At 38.8% G+C, this 25,674-nt stretch overlaps 2 protein-coding genes across 9 annotated transcripts; both read right to left on the bottom strand.

The window, feature by feature from the left end:
- Positions 1–6,452: 6,452 nt before the first annotated feature.
- LOC149147587 (protein LATE ELONGATED HYPOCOTYL-like) lies at positions 6,453–25,473 on the bottom strand. Of its 7 annotated transcripts, none has more exons than XM_089438822.1 (7): positions 24,080–25,473; positions 23,262–23,399; positions 21,650–21,761; positions 21,350–21,411; positions 10,071–10,301; positions 7,904–9,775; positions 6,453–7,689 (listed from the first exon to the last, which is right to left on the bottom strand). In XM_089438822.1, the coding sequence occupies exons 1-7, from the start codon at positions 24,110–24,112 to the stop codon at positions 7,114–7,116; spliced, it is 3,024 nt and encodes a 1,007-aa protein (XP_089294948.1). In that variant the 5' UTR covers positions 24,113–25,473; the 3' UTR covers positions 6,453–7,113. The 7 variants fall into 7 exon arrangements, with proteins under 7 accessions (XP_089294948.1, XP_089294950.1, XP_089294949.1 ...); XM_089438824.1 differs by lacking the exon at positions 24,080–25,473 and adding an exon at positions 22,711–22,842; XM_089438823.1 differs by lacking the exon at positions 24,080–25,473 and adding an exon at positions 22,711–22,883 and having other exon boundaries at positions 23,262–23,397.
- On the bottom strand, positions 10,244–18,788 carry LOC149147588 (uncharacterized). Of its 2 annotated transcripts, none has more exons than XM_089438830.1 (2): positions 14,591–18,788; positions 10,244–14,473 (listed from the first exon to the last, which is right to left on the bottom strand). In XM_089438830.1, the coding sequence occupies exons 1-2, from the start codon at positions 14,706–14,708 to the stop codon at positions 13,878–13,880; spliced, it is 714 nt and encodes a 237-aa protein (XP_089294956.1). In that variant the 5' UTR covers positions 14,709–18,788; the 3' UTR covers positions 10,244–13,877. The 2 variants fall into 2 exon arrangements, 1 of the variants encoding a protein (XP_089294956.1); XR_016262389.1 differs by having other exon boundaries at positions 14,350–14,473.
- Positions 25,474–25,674: the final 201 nt, after the last annotated feature.

Raw genomic sequence — 25,674 nt, 5'->3', positions numbered from 1 at the left:
TATTATAACATTTGCACACATTTGTGTCAACATAGATCTCAGTAAAAAGTTGCCTGATTAAATCCTCATCAATTGGAATGGACTAACCTTCGTAGCTGATGGACTACAAAAGCACGGTTTTTCATTGTAGGACCTGTCAACAGCGAAGTCATCTTCATATGCTTGTCTGTCTTCTCAAGGGCACTCTCAACCCCCCGGATGCCAAGAGAAAGAATCAAGGATGAAAAGATCCAAAAGGATCTAAGAATTCTTTAGCTCACAGGCAAGACAACATTCAACAATAAAAAACTTTTGTAGCCAAACCAAGTCCTTCAGCCTCAACTCAACCCAACATAGCTCCATTTTGTCCCTCAAACTCCAAGCTCCATTCCTCGAATGAAGAAGAAAGAGACACAACCATGACCTTGGGTTCATATAGGAGCAGGCACAAAAATCTTCATGATTCATATCACTCGTGCAGTGATAAGGAAGCAGCCACGGTCGCAGACCTTCCAGAAGTGGAATTGCCTCAAGTAAATGTAGCCAGTGTCTCCACGCCATCTACTTGTGAAAACCTATGAAACCGGATTCGTCCAAACCCCTGGACGAATCCCGAATCGGACGAATCGGACACGATTATGTCCTGACACGTGTCATGTTTCAATGACTCGTCGTGTCATATCCGGGTACGTCGTGTCATGAGCGAGTCAAAAAAAATGAAGAACGTGTCATGATTTTGGAATCGAATCCTGGTTTCGGATTCGTTTTTCGGGCTGCTGTAGGTTTAAGTTCGCTGTTCTCATTCCCATTTGACCGCATTTGCAACCTTAACATCGATTTGGAGCGAGTAACAGCGATTTGGAGCGGCGGACCGCATTGCAATCTGCAGGTTTAAGGTTAGTTTGCTGAGCTGTTAAAACTTAATATGTATCACGATTCACGCCTTATCAGTGATCAGTTTGCATAAATTGCGTGACACAAAACCCTTGAACCACTGTAATGTTGGGTTACGGGTATATAGAACCAGTCACCACAACGTATGGAGCAACGCCATATAATCTGAGCCACTACGGGTATATAGAACCTCAGACCGGGTACAATGCTCCAGTCGTTAAGAACGAGCCTTTGAAATCATGAACGAGTCGCCAGTGTTATATTATCACTGTGCGATCCATTTCTGTGTGAGTTATAGATAGATGCGGGCCACCAATGACCATGATACATATATGAACCATAGTTAAATTAATAAATAGACAGAACAAAGGTATACGCCACGGCCCACTGTGTTTTATAATAAAGGTTACATATGTAATATTTCAGCGCTGCAATGACAAGTAGAAAATGCTTGCGTAATGTTCAACTTACGGCTATCGATATATACAAAAACATCATAATTTAGTTCTGCAGTGAAGATCCATGTTAGAACAGGCCATTAACCTATAAATCAGAGTCAAGAATGAGTTCGTTGTACATTTCTGGGCATAGTTTAGCCTCCATAATGTGATTGAAATGCTAAACGGAGTAAGTGTGGGGTCATCCTCTGCGTATTATTGAATTCTGGGCCGAGTTTCTCCACATTGGCATGAGTTGGAAAGAGCTGAAGTCTTCCTCTTAGTGGCTGTGCGTATAGCTGATAAAGATAGCCCATTGTGCATAGGCCTAGAGTACTCAGAAGTGCCACAAATTCAACATATTTAGGGCTGCTGAGAACACTGTCTTTTATAACACTCAGACCTTGGCCTGTCCTGGCAGTGTAGAAGTTTACAACACTGTCTTTAATTTTTTATACAGCAACATAGAATACATTATACAGCCAGTTGGCAGTGAGCCACTGCTAGCCTATAAAATGAACTTGATTCTTGTTCATTTCTTTTGCTGTTTGCATTTTAAAAAATTTACAGCAGTTTGACTGTTTGTTCATTTTTTTTACAGGTTGAGGTAACATGGCTCAATCAACCGCAGGGGCAGCAAGGAAGGGCAAGAATGTCATGGGTAGAGATGCTCTTCCTCCCCCAATATCATCAGAGTCTGCTGCAAGTAATCTTGAGGGAAGAGGAGTTAAAGACAATAAAAAATATCCATTGTGGAAATATGTCGCAAGAGAGGATGGGTCAAACAGCAAGGGAAAGGGAGGAGGCAATGTGCAATGGAAATGCAGCTTTTGTAACATTTCTTTCACAAGCACATATCACCGTGTGAGAGCACATTTGTTGGCTATACCTGGTAAGGGGATTGGAGCTTGTAAAGATATTCCTAAACAAAAGAGAAAAGAATTGGAAAAGGAGGCCCATGTTGGTATGGAACATGTGGCACTGGCTTCAAAATCAAAAGCACCCAAGGGCAAGAATGAAGACCCCCTTCCATTTTTGAGGAAAGCCACCTCCAAATTTCCATTTGAGAGTTCTACTTCTACTGGGGGACAAGCATTAAAAAGAAGATCACTTGGTCCAATGGACAGGATTTTCCAAAAAGAGAGACGGGACGAGCTTGATCTCACCATTGCCTTCTTTTTCTATCAAAACTTCATATCATTTAATGTTGCACGTTCACCTTTATTTGTTGAGATGTGCCAAGCTCTAACTCAAGGGGCTCCAGCAGGGTATGTGCCTCCTGGGTCAGAGAAGCTGAGAACCACATTGTTGACGAAGGCAAAAAAAGAGGTGCAAAAAATGCTCGAGCCTATTAAGGCATCATGGCCAACATCTGGGGTTAGCATTGTTTCTGATGGATGGACAGATCCAGCACGACACCCAATCATCAACTTCATGGTGTCTTCCTTGAATGGTCCAGTTTTCCTGAAAGCAGTGGATACACTTGGCGAATACAAGGATGCACAATTTATGGGTGAGTTATTTATTAGAGTTATTGAAGAGGTAGGTGTTGATTCTTGTGTGCAAATCATTACAGATAATGCACCTGTTTGCAAGGCGGCTAGCATGATTGTGGAAGCTAAATATCCACAAGTGTTTTGGACACCTTGCATTGTCCATTCATTGAACTTAGCACTGAAATCCATTGCTTCTGATGTGCTTTGGATTGGAAGCATTATTGAGGATGCAAGACATATCCGTAACTTTGTGCAAAATCATACAAATGCCCTCACTATCTACAAGGAGTACAGCAATCTATCATTGTTGAAGATTGCTGATACACGGTTTGCATCTTCATTCATGATGTTGAAGAGGTTGAGGGAGGTCAAGACTGCTCTTGGGTCCATGGTTATTTCTGAGTTTTGGTCTTTTTGGAGAAAGACAGATCAGGCAGCCTCTAAAAGAGTGAAGGACACGGTACTAGATGATGCTTGGTGGGAGAGGGTAGATCTAATTATTTGGATCATGGACCCTATCATCTCTTTGCTTCGAGTTGCAGATACAGACAAACCCATCCTAGGAGAGGTTTATGAGGGATGGGATTCCATGATTGAGTCTGTGAGGAGCATTATTCTACAGAGTGAGTGCCCCCCGTATGAGACATCACCAGAGGCCTTCTGCGATACCATACATGATATTCTTGTCCGCAGATGGGACAAGAATTGTACACCTTTACATTGTTTGGCTCACTCATTGAACCCCAAATACTACAGCCATGAGTGGCTGAATGGTGGACCTTCCCGCAGATTCCCTCCTCACATGGATGGTGAAATCTCACAGGGGAGGAAAGAGGCGCTTCAGCGGATTTATCAGGATAGTGCATTGCTTGCTGAGGTGGAGGATTCCTTTGCAGAGTTTTCCACTGGCACTGGTCGGTTTGGAGGTTATGATGTGATTAGAGATAGGGGGCTTAAGAAGCCCTACTCTTGGTGGGCATATCATGGGGCAACAAGCCGTCCTCTTCAGCAGTTAGCCATGAGGCTCCTCTCTCAGGTGACTTCATCCTCTTGTTGCGAGAGGAATTGGAGCACATATGGGAATTTGCATACTATGAAGAAGAACAGGCTTGAGCAGTCCAGGGCAGAGACAATGGTGTATGTGCACACCAACCTTCGTCTTATTTACAGGCAGAGGGAAGAGTGGTTGAGGGGAAAGACAAAGATGTGGGATGTCTTTCCTGAAGATATGGGTCTGGACACCACTGTTGAGTTGGCATTGGCCAACATGGATCTCGGTGATCCAGTGCTAGACCCTATTAGTTTTGATGACTCAACCTCCATACCAGCAGATGCAGAGGCGACTATGGATACAGGGGAGGAGGAGGATGCAGAGGAGAGCAGTGGGGACCATGATGATGGGGACAGTGATGCTGATTCTGATGCTGATTGATGCCTTGAGGGCCTGAGGCTTGTATACCTATAGTTGTTTTATATTTTCTATTTCTATTTGCCATTGGCATTGCACCAACACTACCTATGTAACAGATTTTGATTTGATGACTTAATGAGAAAACTACAGTTGTCAGTGTGTTTATCTTACTATCTTGTAGTTGTAAGTTGTCTTTCAGTTATGAATTATGAATCATGATTTAAATTTTTAATAGATTTATCATTTATCATTTATGTGACCAGTACCACTGACATTTATTTGAATTTTGTATGTACTATGCATGCTAATAGCTATAGATGAAGATCTATGTTTGAAATCAATAAATTTGTATCATTAATTAAAATTTGTGTAAGAAATATGCTAATAACTAATTTTTAAGATATATATATATTTTAAATATATATATATATATATATATATATATATATATATATATATATATAAAAAAATAATATATAACGTGTCCTAACGTGTCTTGTTCCGGGGGTCAGCGTGTCCCGAATCCGACACCACGAATCCCGAATCCTACGTGTCCCGAATCCCCGTGTCAGGTGACTTAGGTGAAAACTTTTCGTGATGGATTGATGTTCGTAAGAAAGAAGAAAAAACCTTCAGAAAACCACATGACCATTCTTGGCCTCAAAGACCGAAATCTCAGTACATGTATTTGCATATTTAGTCTCCAGTTAGTTTGTCTTTCGGTTTTGGATTTAGATTTGGTTTGACAAATCAATCCAAATTTCTCAGCGTTTCATGTAATAACCTATTCTAAAAGTAATACAATTTTTAATCCAAAACAAAATAATATTTACTAAAATGCAATTGGTTTGTATAGCTTTTTAGTCCAAATCAAAACATCCCATAAATAAAAAGACATCGTTTTTTTCACAATTATTTAAACCATGCCATGCCATTAAAGTCTGTAGCGAGACTCATAAAAGAAGATAAAGAATGTGAGATTTTTTTCAATACCTCCGTGGTAGACAAGTCTATCAGCTATAATTTTTTTGTTCAATCAAGAAGCAATCCAATCAATGGTAAAGTCTGTAGCGAGACTCATAAAAGAAGATAAAGAATGTGAGATTTGTTTTAATACCTCCGTGGTAGACGAGTCTATCAGATATAATTTTTTTGTTCAATCAACAAGCAATCCAATCAATGGTAAGTGTGAGGCTCATTCATTTATCTTCTTCGGTTGAGAATTAATTTATATTCTTCTTATGTTAATACAGCTCATAGTTAATCCCAGATACCATTAAATAAATTTCCATTCTTCAATTTTCCAACTTCATATTAATCAATCACAATATAAGAATATAACTATTAAAAGAGTTCCCAGATACCATTAAATAACTTTCTATTCTTCAATTTTCCAACTTCATATTAATCAATCACAATATGAGAATATAACTATTAAAAGAGTTTGTTTCTAGCACATAAATATTTGACCATTGGATGCATATTGTGATTGGCCATGGCTAACGTTTGGCAAGGTTTGAATCAATTATTTCAAAAAGATCAATGCATCACGACACTTCAAAAGTGCCAAGTCAAACTTGGGTCAGAATAAAAAATCTGTCCTAGTTATCCAGAATTGACTCAAATTCTAACCCACTAGTACTCACCGACCTTTTGATGGCTCAACGGGTCGGACTGATGGGCCCATCTAAAAACTCTGGGTTTAGAGTTTTTTGACGGGCTCATCAGCATTAACTATACTTCATTTTATTTAAGTATTTTCTCTACTGCATATATTTTCACCAAAACCGAGTTCAACCACTCCAACCTCATTGAGTTTTGCAATTTGGCGTTAAAGGTTTGAAAAACATCACTTGTTATTTGGGATCAAAGCAAAATGACACAAGAAAAATTACTGGTATGAAATACTCTCTAATAATATATACCTTTATGCAAATGTGTTTGGATGAAGAGGCTAACTCCTGCACATGTAACTGAAGAGTGCAGGAAATTGGGTATGAGTTGTGCTTACTGTTGCTTAATTTAACAATCTAATCTTCTTTTTCATTCAGCGGCTCTGGAGAAATGTTAAGGCAAAAGCTATTATTAAGGTTTAATCTCCAGATAAAAATGTAAAATTCAATCTACCTGAAGTTCTTGTAATGCTTAACAAATTGAGGGCCTTGTTTGGCCTATGTATGGACTGCCATTTTAGCTGAAGTTAAAAGAACCAACAAATCACAATGCTCATTAGTGTGAGGGCAAAAAGATTGCATTATTTTCAAATATTTTACACTTACATTTATAGAATACACCAATCTCAAATTTGAGAAACGATAAGGTCTCTCGTGACATTCTACCTTCTATGTAGGTCGTTCATCCTGCTGCTCTTCATACACATCTTGATTGTGTATGAATGAACACATCCATATCCATATCCTTAGGGCTTGATTCGTGCCATCATTGGCCCTTGTCCCTTTGCATCCCATATGATCAAATGTGCAATGAGTCTCCCAGGTTACAGAACCTATATGCACAAGCTGGAGGTCTGCAAGCTGGCCCCTCTGAGACATAAGAAAATGAGATTGCCGACATGGCAGCAGCACTGCCTCAGCTGAGATGGGGTGAAAAACAAAAGAGGTTTGAAAGAAGTTGAGATCTGAATTGCTATCAGGTCTAAGGTGATAAGGGCCAATATATCAAGTCCCTGAAAATATTAGTGTTTGAAGGTGTGATACCGATGAGTGGTTATCTTCGAGAGATGGTTACTTGTGACAACAATAACGTACAGAGTCCAGACATATCACTTGATGCTGTCTGGAAACTACAGTAAGATTCGTTGGCACCTTTTGAATAAGAATCAATAAACCTGCCTTCGATGAATTAAAGCAAGCTACAAAGGGAAATCAGTGTTTCTCTATCCCTCTTCCACTTCTTGTTTTAAGCGCAATCTTTTTCCTTCTCTTTCGTCATCTTGACAGTTTTGTGTGGGTCTTGTATGCAACCTGTTTTTTTTTGCTTCTATAGAACATCGCTGGTATGGTACAAAGCCTCGTCCAGACCTGAAATTCCCAGAACTTGAGATAACTGAGGATTTGGATGGTTTAAAATCTACTGCTACCCTCTTGTTTAGCAGTAAGCTCCTTTCAGATTCTCCATACTTTTCAAATGACCAATTATTGTCTGTAGCTTCTGAGTCCTGTATCTTTTTAACTTGAGTAGGTGAACCAGCTGCTTTCAAAGCAATTTTGTGGGCACAAGAACAATCTTCTGCATGTACACCACTGCATGCTTGCTTCTGGTTTACTACCATATTTTGGGCATCATCCTGTATTTCGTCTCTAGATGTTTTGCTTGGTTTTTGCTTTGCATCATTGCAAAAAGATTTCCTGCTAACTTTAGGAACTTTGTCTTGATCCCTTAGATTCTGACAGTGAGAAAAACTCTGAGGTAAGACATCTTGGTTAAACAATGCTTCAAATGCAATTCTACCCTGAAAAACCAATACAATGAAGGCAATTATAGTCAGGAAAGGAGCAACAGAAAAGCGGTGCCTACTTAATATAATATTAAAATGCAGTATGAATTATTGCAAGCCTTTCATAAAATCTGAAAGCATTTTAATATATGGTTATGCATTTGTCAAAGCTTTCCTACAAAATATCTTCACTAGAAATAATATTGATGGTCAACAAGCATGCAACAACCTCTTGAGAAACTTCCCTCCAAGTTTCATTGAGATGCCCTCCCGACTTAGATCGATGGCCTGCTGCATCTCCTCCATAACTCTGATATCTATCTTTATTAACATAATTTCCATTATAATCCATTTTCCCATCCTGTTTTGTCGATAAATTATTCTTCTCTCTTTCAGTTTTACCCAGAGTTTCAGGTAAAATGCAATCAGTCCTTTTATTTGCCAATGCCTCTTCTCCTCCTGCATCAGAACTTCCACTACCAACCCAGTTAAACTCAAAATCCCTTTCACTATTGCCCTTCACTTCAGTGTTCATCCCCAAACAGGGATCAACTTCAGGGTCAGCACTTGAAGGTGTATTTGAACCACTTGATGACCTTTCTTTTATAACCTTTCTACTGTTTGTAGTTTCTCCATTGGGCAAGTTGATACAAAGTGCATTATCATCCTGTTCTTCCACTTGACAATTTGGTTTCTCTATCTGCATTTCTACATCACAGGACTCTTCATTACAGCTAGTTATGTTGGGATCTGAACTTGATGGTAAAACTTCTGGCAAACCATCAGCATGTCCAGACTTGGGACACGACAAACCTGGTATGCCATCATCCAATTGTTCCACACTTAGTTTTCCTTTAGTATTGGCACAAGGACTGGCAGGCATTGCATCTAATATCTCACCATCTTCTTCGGTTGTAATCATCTTCTCATGCTTTCTTGCTTCCCTTATAGGTTCTGTCTTGCATAAAAGTGAAGAACTTCCAGAAGCTGCTGCTGCAGCTGCAACAGCTGCAGCTTCAGCAGCCATTGCTGCTACAACAGGACCATAAATACCTGGATGGAGAAAAGGTGGTGGAATGGCACCATGCAAGGTCCACCAAGCTGATGCAGCAGCAACTGTGGCTGCTGTAACTGCTGCCATTGCACTTGTGTCTTCACCAAATGAATGCCCATTCTTCCCTTCTCTTGGTGGCTGTGGATCTCCTGTTGCCACTGGAGAAGCCCCTGAGACCAACCCAGGCCAGAATGCAGCTGCCGCTAGTGTTGCTGCAGCATATGCTGGATGATGCAAGGCTGCTGATGGGGTAAGATGCCATGGTGGGAAAGAACCATTGGGAGCAGTGCCAGGAGCGATGAATCCTGGAATACATCCAAATCTTTCCAAATTGTTGTATGCTGGATTGAAAGAACCTGGCATGCCAGGAAATGGTGGAAAAACATTTAGCTGTGAAGTTTGAACATCTGCCTTCATCTTCCCAGTTGTGTCAGACAATGACCCGTTACCATTCAGTGTATTGATTGCCACACATTCTTCTGCCCCTCCTTCAACATTTTGTACTGGAATATGTCTCGAATAAATGGATATAGGAACAGAGGCTTGATGCTCTCTAGAAAGGGAATTCATGTTGTTATCCAGTTCAGATAGCGGCTCATCCGAGTCCTGCTGTGCTGTATGGATTTCCCTGCAGGGCAGATTTGCATTTGATTCACCACTACCTTCGAGCATACTGGTCCCTGAGTCTGATGGTGGAATATTGGATGTCACCCCCGAGGCATTCTCAGATTTAACTACTTTCATTTTAGCCTTCACACCAACATTATGCAACGATCCTTTCATCTTTTCCAACTTTGAACTCTCAGGAATTTGACCATCTAATGAGTGTCTCTCCTTCTTATGAGATGTAAACTCTTGGAAAGCTCCTTTAACATTAACATCTAAGCCTGACTCATTAGTTGGAACTAAAACCGTCTGGCCAAATAGCTTGAGACTTGATGGTGAAATGCTTGTACTGGATGATTCCATATTTGTTTCCTGCAAGTTGATGTTATCACGTGTTTGAAGTGGTCCCAGTCTTGCATTGTATGGAGCAAATGCTGCGTTCTGTCATGTTAGTAAAGAGAACATCAGGCTTATTAATCTCCTTGCATTCACAAATATCAAAAAAAGAACATGAGAATAAAAGCTCAAGAATTAAAAAGCAAAGAGAAGCACATTCATTCCTATCTGGAAGCCTACAGTTTGCCTAGTTTACCAATAACTATTGATGACAAAATTGAAAATAAGATATGGTCTAAGGAAGTTTGCTGTGTAGATACAACAAGCGCATTGCTACAATCCAATATCAGAAACAAACCCAAATTATATATTTTTAAGTAGGTCCTGTCCTGTAAAGTACCTTCCGAGTTTCACCACCTAGATTGGAACCTGCACACAATCCGTCAGGTGCAGATGAAACTGCTGATAGTGACCTGTTCTCCTCTTCATTTGTTGATGGACCAATTTGACTAGCAGTGCCTGCCTTCCGAGGATATGGATGGCTTGGCTTTCGTTTAGGTCGTGGTGGAGGAATGCTGATATCCTGTGCTTTGCCCATGGGTACACCTCCTGCTGAAGCTTCCCTTTCCAACTGCAAAACACATCAAAAATTTCTAGAATCAACTTCCCTGAATTCGCGACGCAGCGAGGAACCATATGTAGAGATGGAAAAACCTCATGTGGTCCAAATCCATGTAATGCAATTTTCTTGAATCATATTCCCCGGTGTTAAATCTAAATAGTTGTTGTACAGAATATGTGTAGATAAAAAAAGTAGCAACTACTTTCAAACATCAGATAAAATCCTTTCAGGCATAATTTCAAAAGAGAGCATAATACAAAAACCCCTTATAAGTAGAAAAAAGACAGACAGAGGCAAATGCATTTATGACAGACTTGCTTGATCATAGGTGAGCAAACGACCATGAACAAGCTACAACGGCAGTAATAACAGGCAGCACTATCAAAAGCAGCATGAGAGCCTGCTTAAATTATTGTATGATTCTTTTCTGCTTAAAACAAGCCTTTGCTGATGAGTTCATTGGATAAGATTTAACCTTTAAATTCCATGAGGCCACCCATGGCATAAGACCAAAAATCATTTTAACATGCCTGGAGTGACTATGTAACTCAACTAATCCATCATATTTTTTGTGTTCACTAGGACAAAAATAAAATTGAGTTCAATAAGAAAAAAATAAAAAAAAAATGATTCTAAAATGTACTTCCTCAAACAATTTTCTGGTTAACTGTTTCAGATTCTTTATTTCAATTTGCTCAATACTTTCAAGTTCGACAATACCAAAGTGACTAAAGTAGAGCCATTTAGTTATACCATGTATTTAATAGAACCTTGTTACTGTCCACTCATCCATTAGAAGCATGTACAAAATTCAAATCCCTGTTTTGAGATCTAGAAACTAATTCCAAAGGACCTGAAAGGTCACCAGGAGCTTGTTTTAGTGGCCAAGTAGGGTTGGTGATATCCACCCACGGCAACCAGGGTTCAATTCACCCCAAGAGTGTTACATGTTTAGACCCCTGAAAAAGTGGGGCTCATCATGGCCACATAAGCTGGGTGGCATGGCAATGGCCAAAATTCATAGCACTAGTGCCAAAGGCTAATGGGAAACATCTTAAGAGTTTCCAAATGCCCTGAAAGATGAGCTGTGAACTGTGCACACTGTTAGCTACAAACATTCGCAGAATTTCCTCAACAGTTATTACAGATGAACAAAATCTAACTTACTAATGCAATCATAGCATATCATCCAGTGTTGCACTAATCGCCAAAAAATCGCGATCAAATCATTTTATCGCAATTTTTTCAAAAAGAAGATAAAATCGGGGTTTTTTTGCCGATTTTTTCATAAAAATCGTGATTTTTGGGGAAAAATCGTGGAGGATAAAAACCAATATATATATATATATGAAGAGGAGGTGACCCAAGCTACCCCTGTCACAAGTAGAGAACGTGGTCTACCTCTTGTAGCTTCTAGTTCTTCAGCTTCTAGAGCACAGCAGAGTCTACTGCCAACTCCACCGACATCTACATCTAGAGGGGCAAAGGAAATCAGTAGTATTAGACTTTAGTTATTTGGTTCATTTCATTGTATATGACATTATGACTCATGATATGACATACATTATTATATTTTTTGTTGATATTTTGAGGCTGAGTTGGGACTCAGGAGTCAAGACTTACTATTCAAGTCATGATTCACTATTATGTGTGATTTAGCACTAGAAATGATATTAAACATCTTATATATTAGTTATTGTATCATATTTATGTGTCAATGTATTTATTTTATCTTGTAGATGGTTTAGATATTAAAAAAATTGAAAAAAATGAATATTTTTGTACCAAACGATTTTTTCCCCGCGCCGAATTAATCCCGATAACAATTAGTGCAACATTGATATCATCTTAGTGTGATTGCAAAAAATCCGCCTCAAACTTATTGACACTCACATAAACCAGAAATACATTTGTTGAAGACATACTTTCATTAAAAACAACTAAATATAAGTAGCTTCCTTTCATAAAGGAACGAACCTTCGGTCCACCATATGCTAAGACAAAGCAACCAATTGTTATAATAGGAGCAAAGATCTAATGATACTCATAGAATGTTGTAGCTATGGGATCAAGCATATATGTGGGTGGCATTTTGATGGAGAGACTAACGTTGAAGTAATCTGCTGACTCATCATGGTTTTCAATCAACTCAAAGCTGCTCGTTAGGCTCCAACACCATAAAATCCCGACTATTATAATCTCAAATACAAAACCCCTTTTGAGTTTGAAAAACACCCATTTCACATGGATAACACCGAACATAACACTTTGCTCATATTACCTTATTCAATGGCATTTTTATTCCATGTCAGTCGAATGTAGAATTAGAGAATTGTAAATCCTTTCAAAAACTGTTAAAGCCCTTTAATGATATATTAAAGCTTATTGAATATATTTACATAGTAAAATCCCTTTTGTCTTAGTCACTTTCCCTATGCGACTGCCTCTCCTGAGCAATCCTTTCATTCTGGGACTCTGGTTACTCAACCCTGTCACCGTCTCATGACGTTTTCACACTTTCAGCGGCTTCTTGAACCTTTCTGTGCTCCTCCTCATTGCTGGCCATCTATGTCCTGTTGCACTACCTCGTCTCCTCCCATTGTAGCCTTTCCGTCTGTTTGGTAGCCTGTTCCTAGCTTGGTACCTCGGCAGCTAGCTCTTAACACTATGCCCCAATAGCGCATGCATTGCAGACAAGGCTCTGTTGGCAAGGGAGAAGGAAGTTCTCAGGATTGTTGCGGAGCCCAATCTCTTGCGCACAGATACTGGGACACTATCCCTGAAAACAATCAGCATTTAGTCAACCAAGCTGCTACTGATGCTATGCATGAAAGAGATTCCCATACAAATGACGACATTCTCACTCTCTGTGCTTATTGGATTCCAGAACCCGACCACACCTGTGGCTGGAAAAATCAGCATTTGTGCACAGTGGAACTCTACTGACACATTAAGACACTCCTGGGCAAGGCTTTGGAGGATAGGGAAGACAATAAAAGCAAGATTTTTCACTGCAACTAAGCATCCTTCAAGCAAAAAATAGGCAGATGTCCTTGGAGCACCGCAACATGGCCATGCACTCACCAGAATTGAGGCTCTACTCACCAAAGGAAAAGGTCCAGCATCTCCGCATACCCCTGCAATGCCAATAGACCTGTCTACCTCCTCTTAGTTATATGATGGTTATCTCTGTTAGTATCAATGCTTTTAAAACCGGAACCGGTGACTGGACCGGTCCACCTAATGAACCGGTTTACCGACCGGAACCGGTCTAACCGGGACTGGTTTGGTCTAAACGAACCGGTTTTAAAAAAATACATTAAATAATTAATTTTTAATGAAACAAAACTATTTTTAAGATGTAAAACCATGATTCCAAGCCAATAGAGACAAAATATGCAAAGTTTGCTCATTTATATACCATGTAAAGGTGAATATATCAAAATGGCACAGAGTACAATACATATCATCGACAAAATAGCAAAATACATAAGAAATGAGGCTCTAAATGGCCTATAAAGTCCAAAAACAATGATGCAAGCTATGAGGCCATTGGCCTACTACAAGTCTACAGGGTACACATGATCAATCATCAAGTCCATCACCACTACTAAACACAGGATCATCATCAGGAGCTACATAGACATCATCTGGTTCAGAGTCTGAGGATGCCTCAGCCTGATCTGCAACCTCAGTATCAATGCCACCAATGACAATAGAAGTGGACCTAATGGAAGCACGAGTTTGTCGACCTGCATGACTAGTGCCTTCCATTGGTTCCTTGCCTTTCCTTGATGCCGCTATTGATCCTGGTTCTAATGTCGCCACATCATCTGCCTCATCCCCTGCTAAAGCCATGTCGATATCAAAATCAGCCTCAAACACAGGATCTTGAGTCTCCTCCACCCATTCTGATGTTGGATCAATATCGTCCAACACAATGGGATCTAGATCAGGTGATTTGCTCATCATTTGGTTCCTCCTCAGTCGAAGGTTGTATTGCACAAAAACAAGATCATTTAACCGTTTTTGTTCCAAACGGTTTCTCTTCTTCATGTGTATGCGCTCAAAAACAGACCAATTGCGCTCACAACCTGAAGCACTGCAAGTTTGACTGAGGACTCTAATTGCAAACCTTTGCAATTGAGGACATTGGCCACCAAATGACTCCCACCAATGTGCTGCAAAGAAAAAGACATTAATTAGTAACTTAGTTTATAATTTGAATTGTAAAGATTCAAGAACGTAAACAATTTTAACTTGAAATGAAAAACAAAATGGAAATTGGAATTGCTTACCTGGTTGGTCCACATCTCTTGCCATCTTTGCCAAGTTTTTGCCAAAAGTACCACTTGCCATATTGAAAATAGTAAGTTGTCTATGTATTTCCAACTGGTCTACATGGCTAGGGACCATGCGCTCCAAGCAATCAATCAATCCAGCTCTGACCTCCCCATCATGCTAATCTCCTAGCCGATTTTTATAGTGATACCTTGGGTTCAAAAAATACCCGGCTGCATGTATAGGACGATGGAGTTGATTGTTCCATCTGTTATCAATGATCTCCCATATACGGCCATATTTAGCTAACCTGTCCTTGTAAGCTGCCCGTATCTGCTCCTTTGCCTGATCCATAGCTTCATAAATGTAGCCCATGGCCAATCTTTCCCCATCCACCAACCTTAGCACCTTAACAAGGGGCTCGGTAATTTTCACAAGCTCTACAGACCTTTTCCAAAAATAAATGTCTAACACTTTCTTTTTGGTGTCTTTTCCATTTGGTCTACGAGCCCACCGAGATTCAGACCATTCATCAGAGGAAAACATTTTCTGCAAGTTTTTATGTTGACCATTGAGGCATTGCAACGTGAGGAAGTGAGTTGCAAATCTCGTAATTGCAGGCCTAACAAGCTCTTTGCCTCCAATGTGTTTCCTCATTAGGTTCAATACCCATGAGTGGTTGTAAATGTATTTTGTAATGCACTTGGCATGCTCTACAGTGTTTTTTACCCAGTCCACTTTGCCTATATCCCCAACCATGAGGTCTATGCAATGTGCAGCACATGGAGTCCAAAATATGGTCTTATATTTGGCCTCAACCATCTTTCCAGCAAGAACATAGTTTGAGGCATTATCAGTGATGACCTGCACAACATGTTGCTCCCCAACTTCCTGAATAACGTTATCCAAAAGCTCAAATAGAAGGATTGCATCCTTTACCTTATCAGATGCATCAACTAATTTCAAAAACATGGTTCCTTGAGGGCAAGAAACAAGGAAATTAATGACAGTGCGGTTCTTTCCATCGGACCATCCATCTGACATAATGGAACAACCTGTTTTGAGCCATGAATCTTTAAAATCAACCAAATACTCATCAATGGAAGATATCTCTTTTTGCAAAAGAGCTCCCCTCAAGTCATGCATACTAGGGCCTTTGAAGCCCTTTCCTGCAGCTATAACAGAGTCCCACATAGCTTGGTAATAAGGTGAGCGAGCAGCATCAAATGGGATATCTGAATCATTCCACCATCTAGCAATGTATTGGTGAGAAGTTTCTTTGCATTGTCTTTTCCAATGTTGATCCAAAGTGGGTTGAGAACTTGGCTGGGAGGAAGTGGGATTAGAAGAGGCAATGTTGGCAGAAGATGAGAAATAACTTTGGATGTTTGTTCTCTTTGTTCCTTTTGATGGTTGGCCAATAGAAGGATGAACATAGTGAAAGGGGTCATTGGTGGAAGGGATAGAAGTGGAGTCTTGAATCTCATAATCATCATACCCACTCTCTTTCATGGCTTCAAATAATTCCCTCTTCCTTGCAATGTCATCTTGGATGGCCTTCTCCCTAGCCTTATCCTCATAAAAATTTTCAAGCTTGGAAATGTATTCTGCCCTAATAGGACCTAACAGTGCATTTGGTGCATCACATGGCTTTACTTGGCCTCTTATCCCAACCAAGTGTTGTTTCAACCTAAGAATACCCCCACCTCCAATAGATTTATGGCATAATTTGCATATCATTTTTCCATCAATTACATCACAATGAGCCCATGCACTGTCCTTTCCTTTTGGAGCCATGTTTGCTTGAAATAATAACAATTTGCAAAGAAATCTGCCATTTAAAAAAAAAATTGCAGCTAAGCAAAATGGAAAACCAAAGATAAATGTAGGAAAACAAATGCACATGCAAGGCTCAAGCTACAAAATTTGATAGCATAGAGCTAGAGAGTTTATAGCATACATGATAGATCATAGATGTGAGAAGTCTATAACACAAAAAAAATTCATGGACAGCAGACTCAAATGAGGAATTATCAAGTGCAAATCCTTACTTGGAAATGCAAACTAGCTCCCTTAGCCTCCTCTTGAAGATGGCAACTCCACTGACAGCTACACACTATCTCCAAAATAACTCCAACTCCAACTCCAAGATGACTACTTCAGCAAAAACTCCACTCTCCAAGCTCACAAACAAACTCACAAACACTCCAAATCAGTTGTGTGAGACAAATGAGAGTGAGAGGGGTCTCTTATAGCTTGGAGAGGGTGTTTTTGGAGGGAAAATACCTTTACCTCCCCCCCAAAACCCCTAAACCACAAACCACCAACGCCTTTTTGCATGATTCGGTGGGCATGCCAAAAACCAGCCGGTTTAGGACGGAACCAGCCGGTTTGATACAAACCGGCCGGTTCCGTCCTAAACCGGCCGGTTTTCACCGGTTAGGGCCGGCGAAAGGCAAGGTCTAACCGGGTTTTTTGGCCGGTTCGGACCGGCCAGCTTGCTAACCGGCCGGTTTGACCGGTAACCGGTTTTTCAAAACGGTTTTTAAAACTGCAGTATAGGCAGATAGACTGATATTTTGTGTCTCTAGTTTTTTCAGATTGCATATGTTTACAGTCTCTTTTATTACTCCATGGCTTTGCCATAGTTTTTATGTTGGCCATGTAAACTTTTGGACCAAAGACCTTCCACTACTAGTCTGGTTTCCCCAGTGGCAGACTGCGGATGGAAACAGTATAATGTATGTTTTTTCTTGCTAATCAATAGAGCTTCTAAGCTTATATATATATATATATATCTATAAGCCCTAATAATGACATATTAAAGATTACTAGATATACTTACATACTATTAACCCTTACACTTTGCATGACCTTATATACTTACTTTCACAATTGCTAACCTTTATCTACACATTTGGTTATATTGACCAACCATTGATTTCGAGGTGTGTCAATCATCCAAGACTGGAAAATGATCCTCGACGTTGCATGTATTATTGAGAAGGCATGACATCGATCTTTCATAGTTTACTGCTGCTTTGTAGACATTTGAAAAGCTTTTCACTCTGCACCCTGTCAGTCTCTCTTCCAGAGGCTCAAAGAAATCAGAATTTCTGAGAAATTATTCACTGCCATCAGGCACCTTTTGACTAATGTAAAACAGGGGCACCCCAATCCCCCCACCTTGTTTGGCACTTGGGATCTACACAAACGAAATGAAGACCATTCTACATGAACATATCTAGGATATGATGGGTGCTTATTCCACCAACTCTTGATTCTGTATCCTAATTTTTTTGACGTTCGTGGTAGTCTTGATCTCCTCCTTGGAGAGTTTAGATGCTTTGGCACTTTTCTATGACCTCTGATAGTTGATAGGTCAGCCTAGGTAAAACGAAGGTTATATAATCTTCAATGGGTCAAAAAAGGTACTTTCAGATGAGTTATTTCTCAGAGGAAGAATACGCCTATTCTTGGTTACTAACTTACTACTGGATGAAAAAGGAAGAACACATGCCCAGAAACTTCAATAAATAAAATGCTGAGCTATATGATGAAGAATATCTACATAGTCAAATCGACGAAGTGCCTAAACTGCTGAAAAGTCAATCATATTTCTTCAATGTTGATCCTATTTTTAACATTTATAATTGAAAATTAAATTTTTAGTATTTATATATTTGGATTGTGGAATGTCAAACACTCCGATTGAGTTTTCATATTGAGTTTGTTATGACAATGTTGATATTTCATCAAACAGTATTAAATTGATTTTTTTCTGTATAAATCTTTTGGTTAAAACTTAAAAGCAAATTTTGCACCATTTACTGTATTTGTTTTGTTAATTGTCCAGCCCAACAACAGTTACATGTATCCAATGTGAGCTTGGTGTCAAATGATAAATTGCCATGTAATTCAAAGCGTCCAAGGGAATATATCAAGAATGAAATAACATAAATTGATCCATAAGAAAAGGCTCGAGAACAGTATTGTTAGAATACCAAAAATCAACCACCATACATCAGATGCCATGAGAAACTAACAGTGATGAGAATAACAGTCAGGAAGCATCAAACAAACAAAAATTCCAGCATGGATGATCCACAACGAAAGAAAAATAGTGCAGAGTCTAGACAAATTGGGAGTACGGGTAAATCAGGTGTTCAAAGTACATTATTTCTAGCAAAAGTAAAAAGTAGAGCATAATTGATGGCAAACCTGATGGCTTTCCTTGCTCGTTGGAAATACTAAAAGCTTGCCCCGACATAATTCATACCATTAACATTGAAAGCCTCATAAAGAGCTAGAACATCAAATCTCCAAATAGGGCCCAGATGCATTCCCTAATACCCATATCCATATTATGATCAGATATACATTATGAACTTGGTGTCAAACGAATTTTACCATGTAACTCAAAGCATATAGGAGAATACATGAGGCAAGAAATGACGCTTCATATATTGATCCATGAGAAAATACTCAACAGCACTCTTAGTCGTGACTCATGACTCAATACCAAAAATCAACCATCAGATGTCAGACGCCATGAGAAACTAACTGTGACAAGAATAGCAGTCAGGGAGTATATGAGAAAACATTTTTCCACCATGGGCGATCCATATAGAAAGAAGACCTGTGTAGACAAATTAGGAGCAAGGGTAAATCAAGAGATCAAAGAACATTATTTCCTTCAAAAATAAAAAAGTGAAAGGGCATAATAATAACTGATCGAAAGCCTAATGAATTTCCCTTGCTGGCTGGAATTGCTAAAGCTTACCCCTACATAATACATACCATTAACATTGATATTTTCATAAAGGGCTGGAAAACCAAAGCCCCAAAATAGGGCCCAAATGCATTCCCTAGAACTTGTATCCAGATCATGCTCATATATGAGTGAGCTCAAAATGTAAATCAAAAGGTGAACTCCCATCAATAAGCATTTTGACAGGCAACAGAGGATATTATGGCCACTCCCAATATATCAAGAAAATATCATCCGTCCACGAAGTTTGATATCCACATGGTTATAGACCTGAAACACCTTATTTGCAACTTTGCACATGTTTGAACTCTCGATAATACGTACTAGTTCACTTCATTTGTACAAGTTTTGTACATTTAGAGTTGACTGGTAATGATATGAAAAAACTCAGTTTGAACAAACCTGTTCTCAAAGGCCAAGGAAGAAAGCTTCTAGAGTGATACCTATGCAGTGTGCTAGACAGCAAATCTGGAACTCACGAAAAATATTTTTTCTAGTTTATCTTGATATTTTGCAAGTGCAGTGGAACATGCACATCAGCAAAAGTGTATTCATGCTGAGTAATCCAGAGATGCCTTAAGTTAGGGTGCTAACCATGAAAGATCATAACTATAGGCATTCTCTAATAATAATAATGCAATTTTAAAGTCTTGGGCCTCTGCCAATCCAGACATTAAATTGGTGTATGAGACCCCTTGTTTGTGGGACAAGGGACCCACCTTCGCGCAGCGAGTTGACTGCTAAAGTCTACAAAGGCATACATACTCTACCTCCTTTTGGATTTGAACCTGTGACCTCTTAGGAGGAAACACATGCTCTTAACCATTAGGACCATAGCCATAGGCACTTTCAAGCAATAACTCATCCATATGAGAGCCTAAACAGAGATTTTCAAATCTCGTTTGAGTATTTTATCATTTTTGTGTATGTTTTAATGATGACAAGGATATTAACAATAAGATGTACATAGGATGAATCCTTTTGTGAATGTATTCACAGCAAACTAATTTAAAAAAAAACAAGGTCATGGACCAAAGGCATGAGTCCCATACCGGCAAAAAGCCAAAAAAAAAAAAAACAAGAGCAAGCATTTTATTCAAAAAGGATATAGAAAAATAGTGGTCAATAAAAGTAAATAATCCTTCTCCAACCATGACTTGAAATTATCTTATTATTCATTTAATAAATCAAACTGGCAAAAAGTTCAAAAAAATAATAACAGGCATTTTATTCAAAAAGGATTTAGCAAAGTAGCTATTAAAAAATGTAAATAATCATTCTCTAACCATGACTTGGAATATTTGTAATTGAAACTCAAATCCAGAAACAGAACTGACTGCATGAAATTATTAACTGCTCTCTAACAATCACTGTCATAAAACAAATCATTTGTAATATATAATCAAGGATGAAAGTTATTAAATAAGCCAAGCTTATATGTGTGTGTGGGGACAGAGAGAGTGGGGTGGGGGAAGGTGGGGTTGCATGTCACAGCCTAAATTATCCAAGTTCAATGAAAGATCATTTTCATAATCTATTACCAACCTTGCATCATGTATCCAAAGTTCAAAAGTATGGTTGCATGCCACAGCCTAAATTATCCAAAGTTCAATGAAAGATCATTTTCATAATATATTACCAACCTTGCATCACGTGTGGATTGCAACAAAGTACCTCGAATAAAAGCATTACATGGTCCCTATATCTACCAGCCACATTCATGCCACCAAAGGTACAACCTTTAAAGAAAGAATTTGAAAGTATGACTGGGAAATTAAAACACTGTGTTGAAAGGTATTTCAAATTTAACACCCACATTATCCATCATAGAGCAATTATACACAAAAAGTTATGAATCATGATTTTTTCTGTAGAATTCCATTCCCTTCACAAAGTGCTTCAGTTTATGTAATAGCTTATGCAAGTCATGTTGTACAAGTTGAAAAATTCATTGAGATAAAATATAAGCATTATATATAGATAATGATAGGAGAAGGCAGGGGACCTTAGAGAAAAACTTTTGTGCATGGCTTCGAATCTGGACAGCAGTCTTGGTACCAATATGCTCTGAAAGTGAAGCACGACAAAGGGGCCATAAATAGGAAGCAAAGTATTAGTATTTACTATTTAGGACCCATAATTGATAAGACGAAAATTGAAACATCTGTTACATGTTGTACATAAATAACCAGCATCAAAACACAAGAGGGCAAACGACAAGGGGAAGCCATGTCCATGTCATACATCCTACTAAGACATGGATTAAAATGTAATAAATTAAGAGCGAAAAATTATGATGTTTTACCTTCAATTCGCCGCCATGCACGGCCATGCATCTTCAATGCTTCCAAAAACTTATGATGTTCTTCTTCGGACCATCTTTCTCGCTGTTTTGTGATGGTATAGGGTTTTCTAACCTATCAATCAAGAAGACGACTTAGTCTTGGTTAAAACACAGTGATGCGATTAATAAACATGGTTGACATTACTAAATGAGTTTCAATCAAAACTGTTGGCAAACAATCGCAGCTTAATGAAAAAAATCCTTAGAGCTTTCTTCTAGAAGATTGTCACAATATTACTTACAAAACATTTACATGCATCCCAAGATACCGCAAAAATATGGTATTCTAAAGAAGGAAAGCAGGCAAGAATACATCTAACTAAATGCGTATGAGAAAAAAAATGTGTAACTGGAAATATTGTAAAAAAGCATAGTTAAGTTAAGCTTGAGGCTAGGCACGAAAACGAACTTCAATAAAAATTCAAAAGTCAAATATTCTCATTGTAAATACTGACATGCATCCTTGCACACAATGCTTTAACTTGGAGAATCTATATGGCTTTATGATTTACTATTAGGAAGCCAAACAAAATTACATAGTACAAATTTGTTCAAGCCGCTTCAAGAAAATAAAGCTGCAAAAGAGCACAAAGAAACAGAAAGTAAAACTGCCAGGTTTGGAATTAAATACATGTTGACAAAGAGGAAATTGGAAGGAGTTTGGGTTGCCTAAATATAATAATTTTAAGAATTTCACACCAACAAAATCAATACTCAATTGTGTCAGCTCTAATCATTTTTATTTCTATGCAGCAAGCAAGGATGAAATTGGAAGGAGTTTGGCTTCTCTAAAAATGTAATTATTTTAAGAATGTCACACCAACAAAATCAATAATCAATTCTCAGCCCTAATCATTTTTATCTATTTGCAGCAATCTTGGTAAGTATCTCCGAAGGAGCATTAAACCTAATGGATCCAAGTTTGCGACTAAATGTATACCTATTTAGTATTAAGATGAATGATTACAATAACACACAGGCCAATAACAACAAGAATTCCCGAAGTAAAATCAGCAGCTTACCTATTGAGGCATTAATAGACTCTCAAAGAAACATCAGATCGCATGCAACTTTAGTTTTAGCTTACAACCCACTTCTATACAGTTTCCCTTGCCTTGCCCCTTAAGAGATAATAAATAGTTCCCGAATAAGTTCTGATTGCAAGCGACATTAACATCATATAAAATTCATATCTCTGCATTCACATTGAAAGTTGAAATTTAAGCAATATTTCATGACCAACATCAATCAATTTGAATGGATTTAATTCAAGGCAACAAAATCAATAGAATTGATTAAGCTTTTAACTCAACTGCCTCGCTTCACAAATTGAAACCAAACCCATTCTACAGGCAGAACGTAGTTCTTTCCTTTGCAATCAAAGCTTTAAATCGGGACATATCAGTAGTAAGTGCACGAATTCATGCAGAATAATTTATGGCTGCAAAAGAAAGCTTGATACCGCCTTTTTCAAGCTATATAAGGAAGTTTAGATAGATAATCTAACAATGATTAAGTTAAACAAGACTCAAGATGTCCATCTTGAATCATAAGTAGAACGGAAAAATCTTACCTTTGTGGTGAACTCATCTCCTGACGAAGAGACCTCGTCACTTGGAAATCTGATAGATTGGGACTTGCTTTGTTCGGAATAATGTACACCATTGTTTTCAATACCTTGACGGTCTGCGACAGTTTCAGTTCTTTCCTCCTATAAAAAGGTTAAAAACATTCACAATTATAATTACACAGAAATAAAAACATTCACAATTATAATTACACAGAAAATATTTGCTATTAAAATTCGGCAGTACACACAGGCCTGTGACTTGATTAAGTCTATGAAATAGAGTACTATTGAAAAGGGTACAACATCAGGAAAATTCGTTCACCCAGAAAATGTGATTAGGTCTGTAACCTGAATAAGTCTGTGAAATAGAGATTATTGAAAAGGGTACAATATCAGGAAAATTCGTTCACCCAGAAAATGTGATTAAAAAATCTTTCAATCAAATAGGCCAGCAGAAATTCAAATTCAACTAAAAAATGTTCATTTAAATAAGAGAAACAGGACGAAATTACATTTTGAAGGTGAAATTTGTAAAAACATGCTTGAAACTGTGCCTGTCGAGGCAAATTTTCTATATTTAATAAAATTTTGTGTCGATTCAAACGAAAAACTAACTGAAATCCGTATCTTCAGACAGTCCACAAAGAAAATTATTTGAGCTTAGCAGTTGTGAACTTAAAGTGAGAAAAGGACCGGAAAATCTTGAGGATAGAAAAGCTTTCCAGAATATTGTTTTGAACAGAGAAAACTTCTTGTAAACCTTGTTTGAGCAGGAATACAAAAAGAAATATAAAAATTACAGTTTTAAAAAGCTTGCTGACCTGAGGAACCGCTACGGCTGAAAAAGAAGCCATGAGATGCACAACAGAGTAAAACCACTCAACTCTGCTCTCCGAAATGAAGGCAACACTAATAAGATCCCGGTAACTTGAATAGTTGAATAAAATGCTAGCGTCTACCTATTGTTTCTTGTAGAACAGCTCATTAGAAAGCCGGAGCACGCTAGACACGGCCAAAGAAAGTTTTTCATTGAGATTTCTACACAGGAGAGGTTCCGCTGGCCGCCCTCAAAAAATGATCAAAATCAAGACGCCGAAGCTTGGAAAGACCGAAAAACCATGTTTTCATCAGTAAATAACACCACTAAACTTCCAGCAAAAGGTAAACTGCTCCAAACTAGAAATTTTGCCGGTTACAGATTAGCTGATAGCTAACTGAAGAACATAATTTGCAGACTTTTCAAAGACCGGTAAATTTTCAGCAAAATTTCGGTCACTTTTGCCAAATCCACCAGGACTTTCCTGAGATTTCAGAGAAATGGATGTTCCGAAAAACTAACGGAGAAAACCATGATTTCCACAGTGGCTTCATAATATAAACAGAAACACATCAAATAAGTTTCAGAACACAGAAAGCAGATTGCTAACGGTTCGCCTATAGAGCGAATCTCTTCGAACGCCCCGATCTGCGCCTCTTAGAGCTTGCAAAACCTGCGTTTCTATCTAATGCAAATCCGAATGAAATACAGCCAAACTTTAGCTGAAACTATTCCAAATCGACCGGAGAAATGGCTCAAACCTTCGCTGATCGCTCAAACAAGTTTTCGTATACAGTAAAGTTCCATTCAACACTGCTCCGAATTCCAGAAAGAGAAACAAAAGGAAATTTGTCTCCAGAATATCCAAATCCGTCGCAGAGACCAGTCAAAACCGTTCCACCGCCGAAAACAAATCCGCAGAACAGGAAGCTTGAGGAAGTGTGGCCCAGACTTCTCCAAATCAGGCCCGAAAAACGGTCATCATCCCCCTCGGACGATTTCGAACCTCTTGAACAAGGTCTCGGAGGGCGAATCCTCGGTTTTCCGGTATATTTCGAGCTCAGAAGCCTCCGAGAACCAAAGTATAACAACAAGAACAGGGGTCCTCCACTGCGACCTCCAGGCTCCTTTTTCTAGTTCTCACAAAAGCGCCCATTTCTTGATGGACAGCTCATCTCCTTTCTCTTTCTTTTGCCCAAGTCTGGAGAGAGAGAGTGTAAGGCGAAAAGCCCAGCCTTGAGTTATCTCCGGGGCAAAGTCTGGCCATGAATTATTTCTGCGAATTTCCAAAATTCCCATAAATTTCATTTTCGCCATTTATAAAAATTCAGATAAATTGTGGCTGGAATCCTCGCGCCGTCCATACACGCGTCTGTCATCATCAGATGGCTACAAATTTAAAATGCCTGAAAATCCTATTTTCCGTTTGCTCTGGACCGCACAAGTCTTCCGGCTAAGAAAGGAAGGTGGGGAAAGTGGGGCGGGGAACAATAAAACTTCTGGTATCTCCCTAACAATGTTTTACCCAGAGTTGCGATCGAAATTCCACGCGTAGTTCCTGGTCACTTGCGAGGAGCTTTTGCACTTTATTGCCACGTC

This window comes from Pinus tabuliformis, chromosome 9 (genome assembly GCF_031772625.1).
Source record: "Pinus tabuliformis cultivar Carrire ecotype Pingquan chromosome 9, CPIR1, whole genome shotgun sequence".
NCBI classification, from domain to species: domain Eukaryota; kingdom Viridiplantae; phylum Streptophyta; class Pinopsida; order Pinales; family Pinaceae; genus Pinus; species Pinus tabuliformis.
This window is presented reverse-complemented; position numbering and strand designations above follow the sequence as displayed.

What these genes read in the sequence shown, in the direction of transcription:
- LOC149147588 (XM_089438830.1), bottom strand. Translation starts at nt 14,708, where the DNA reads ATGGTCCCTAGCCATGTAGACCAGTTGGAAATACATAGACAACTTACT. An exon ending in AAGAGATGTGGACCAACCAG is followed by an intron (nt 14,474 to 14,590) that starts GTAAGCAATTCC and finishes TTTTCTTTGCAG; the next exon opens with CACATTGGTGGGAGTCATTT.
- LOC149147587 (XM_089438822.1), bottom strand. Translation starts at nt 24,112, where the DNA reads ATGGCTTCTTTTTCAGCCGTAGCGGTTCCTCAG. An exon ending in GAGATGAGTTCACCACAAAG is followed by an intron (nt 21,762 to 23,261) that starts GTAAGATTTTTC and finishes CTTGATTGATAG; the next exon opens with GTTAGAAAACCCTATACCAT. An exon ending in GGAGGGAAGTTTCTCAAGAG is followed by an intron (nt 7,690 to 7,903) that starts GTTGTTGCATGC and finishes TTGGTTTTTCAG; the next exon opens with GGTAGAATTGCATTTGAAGC.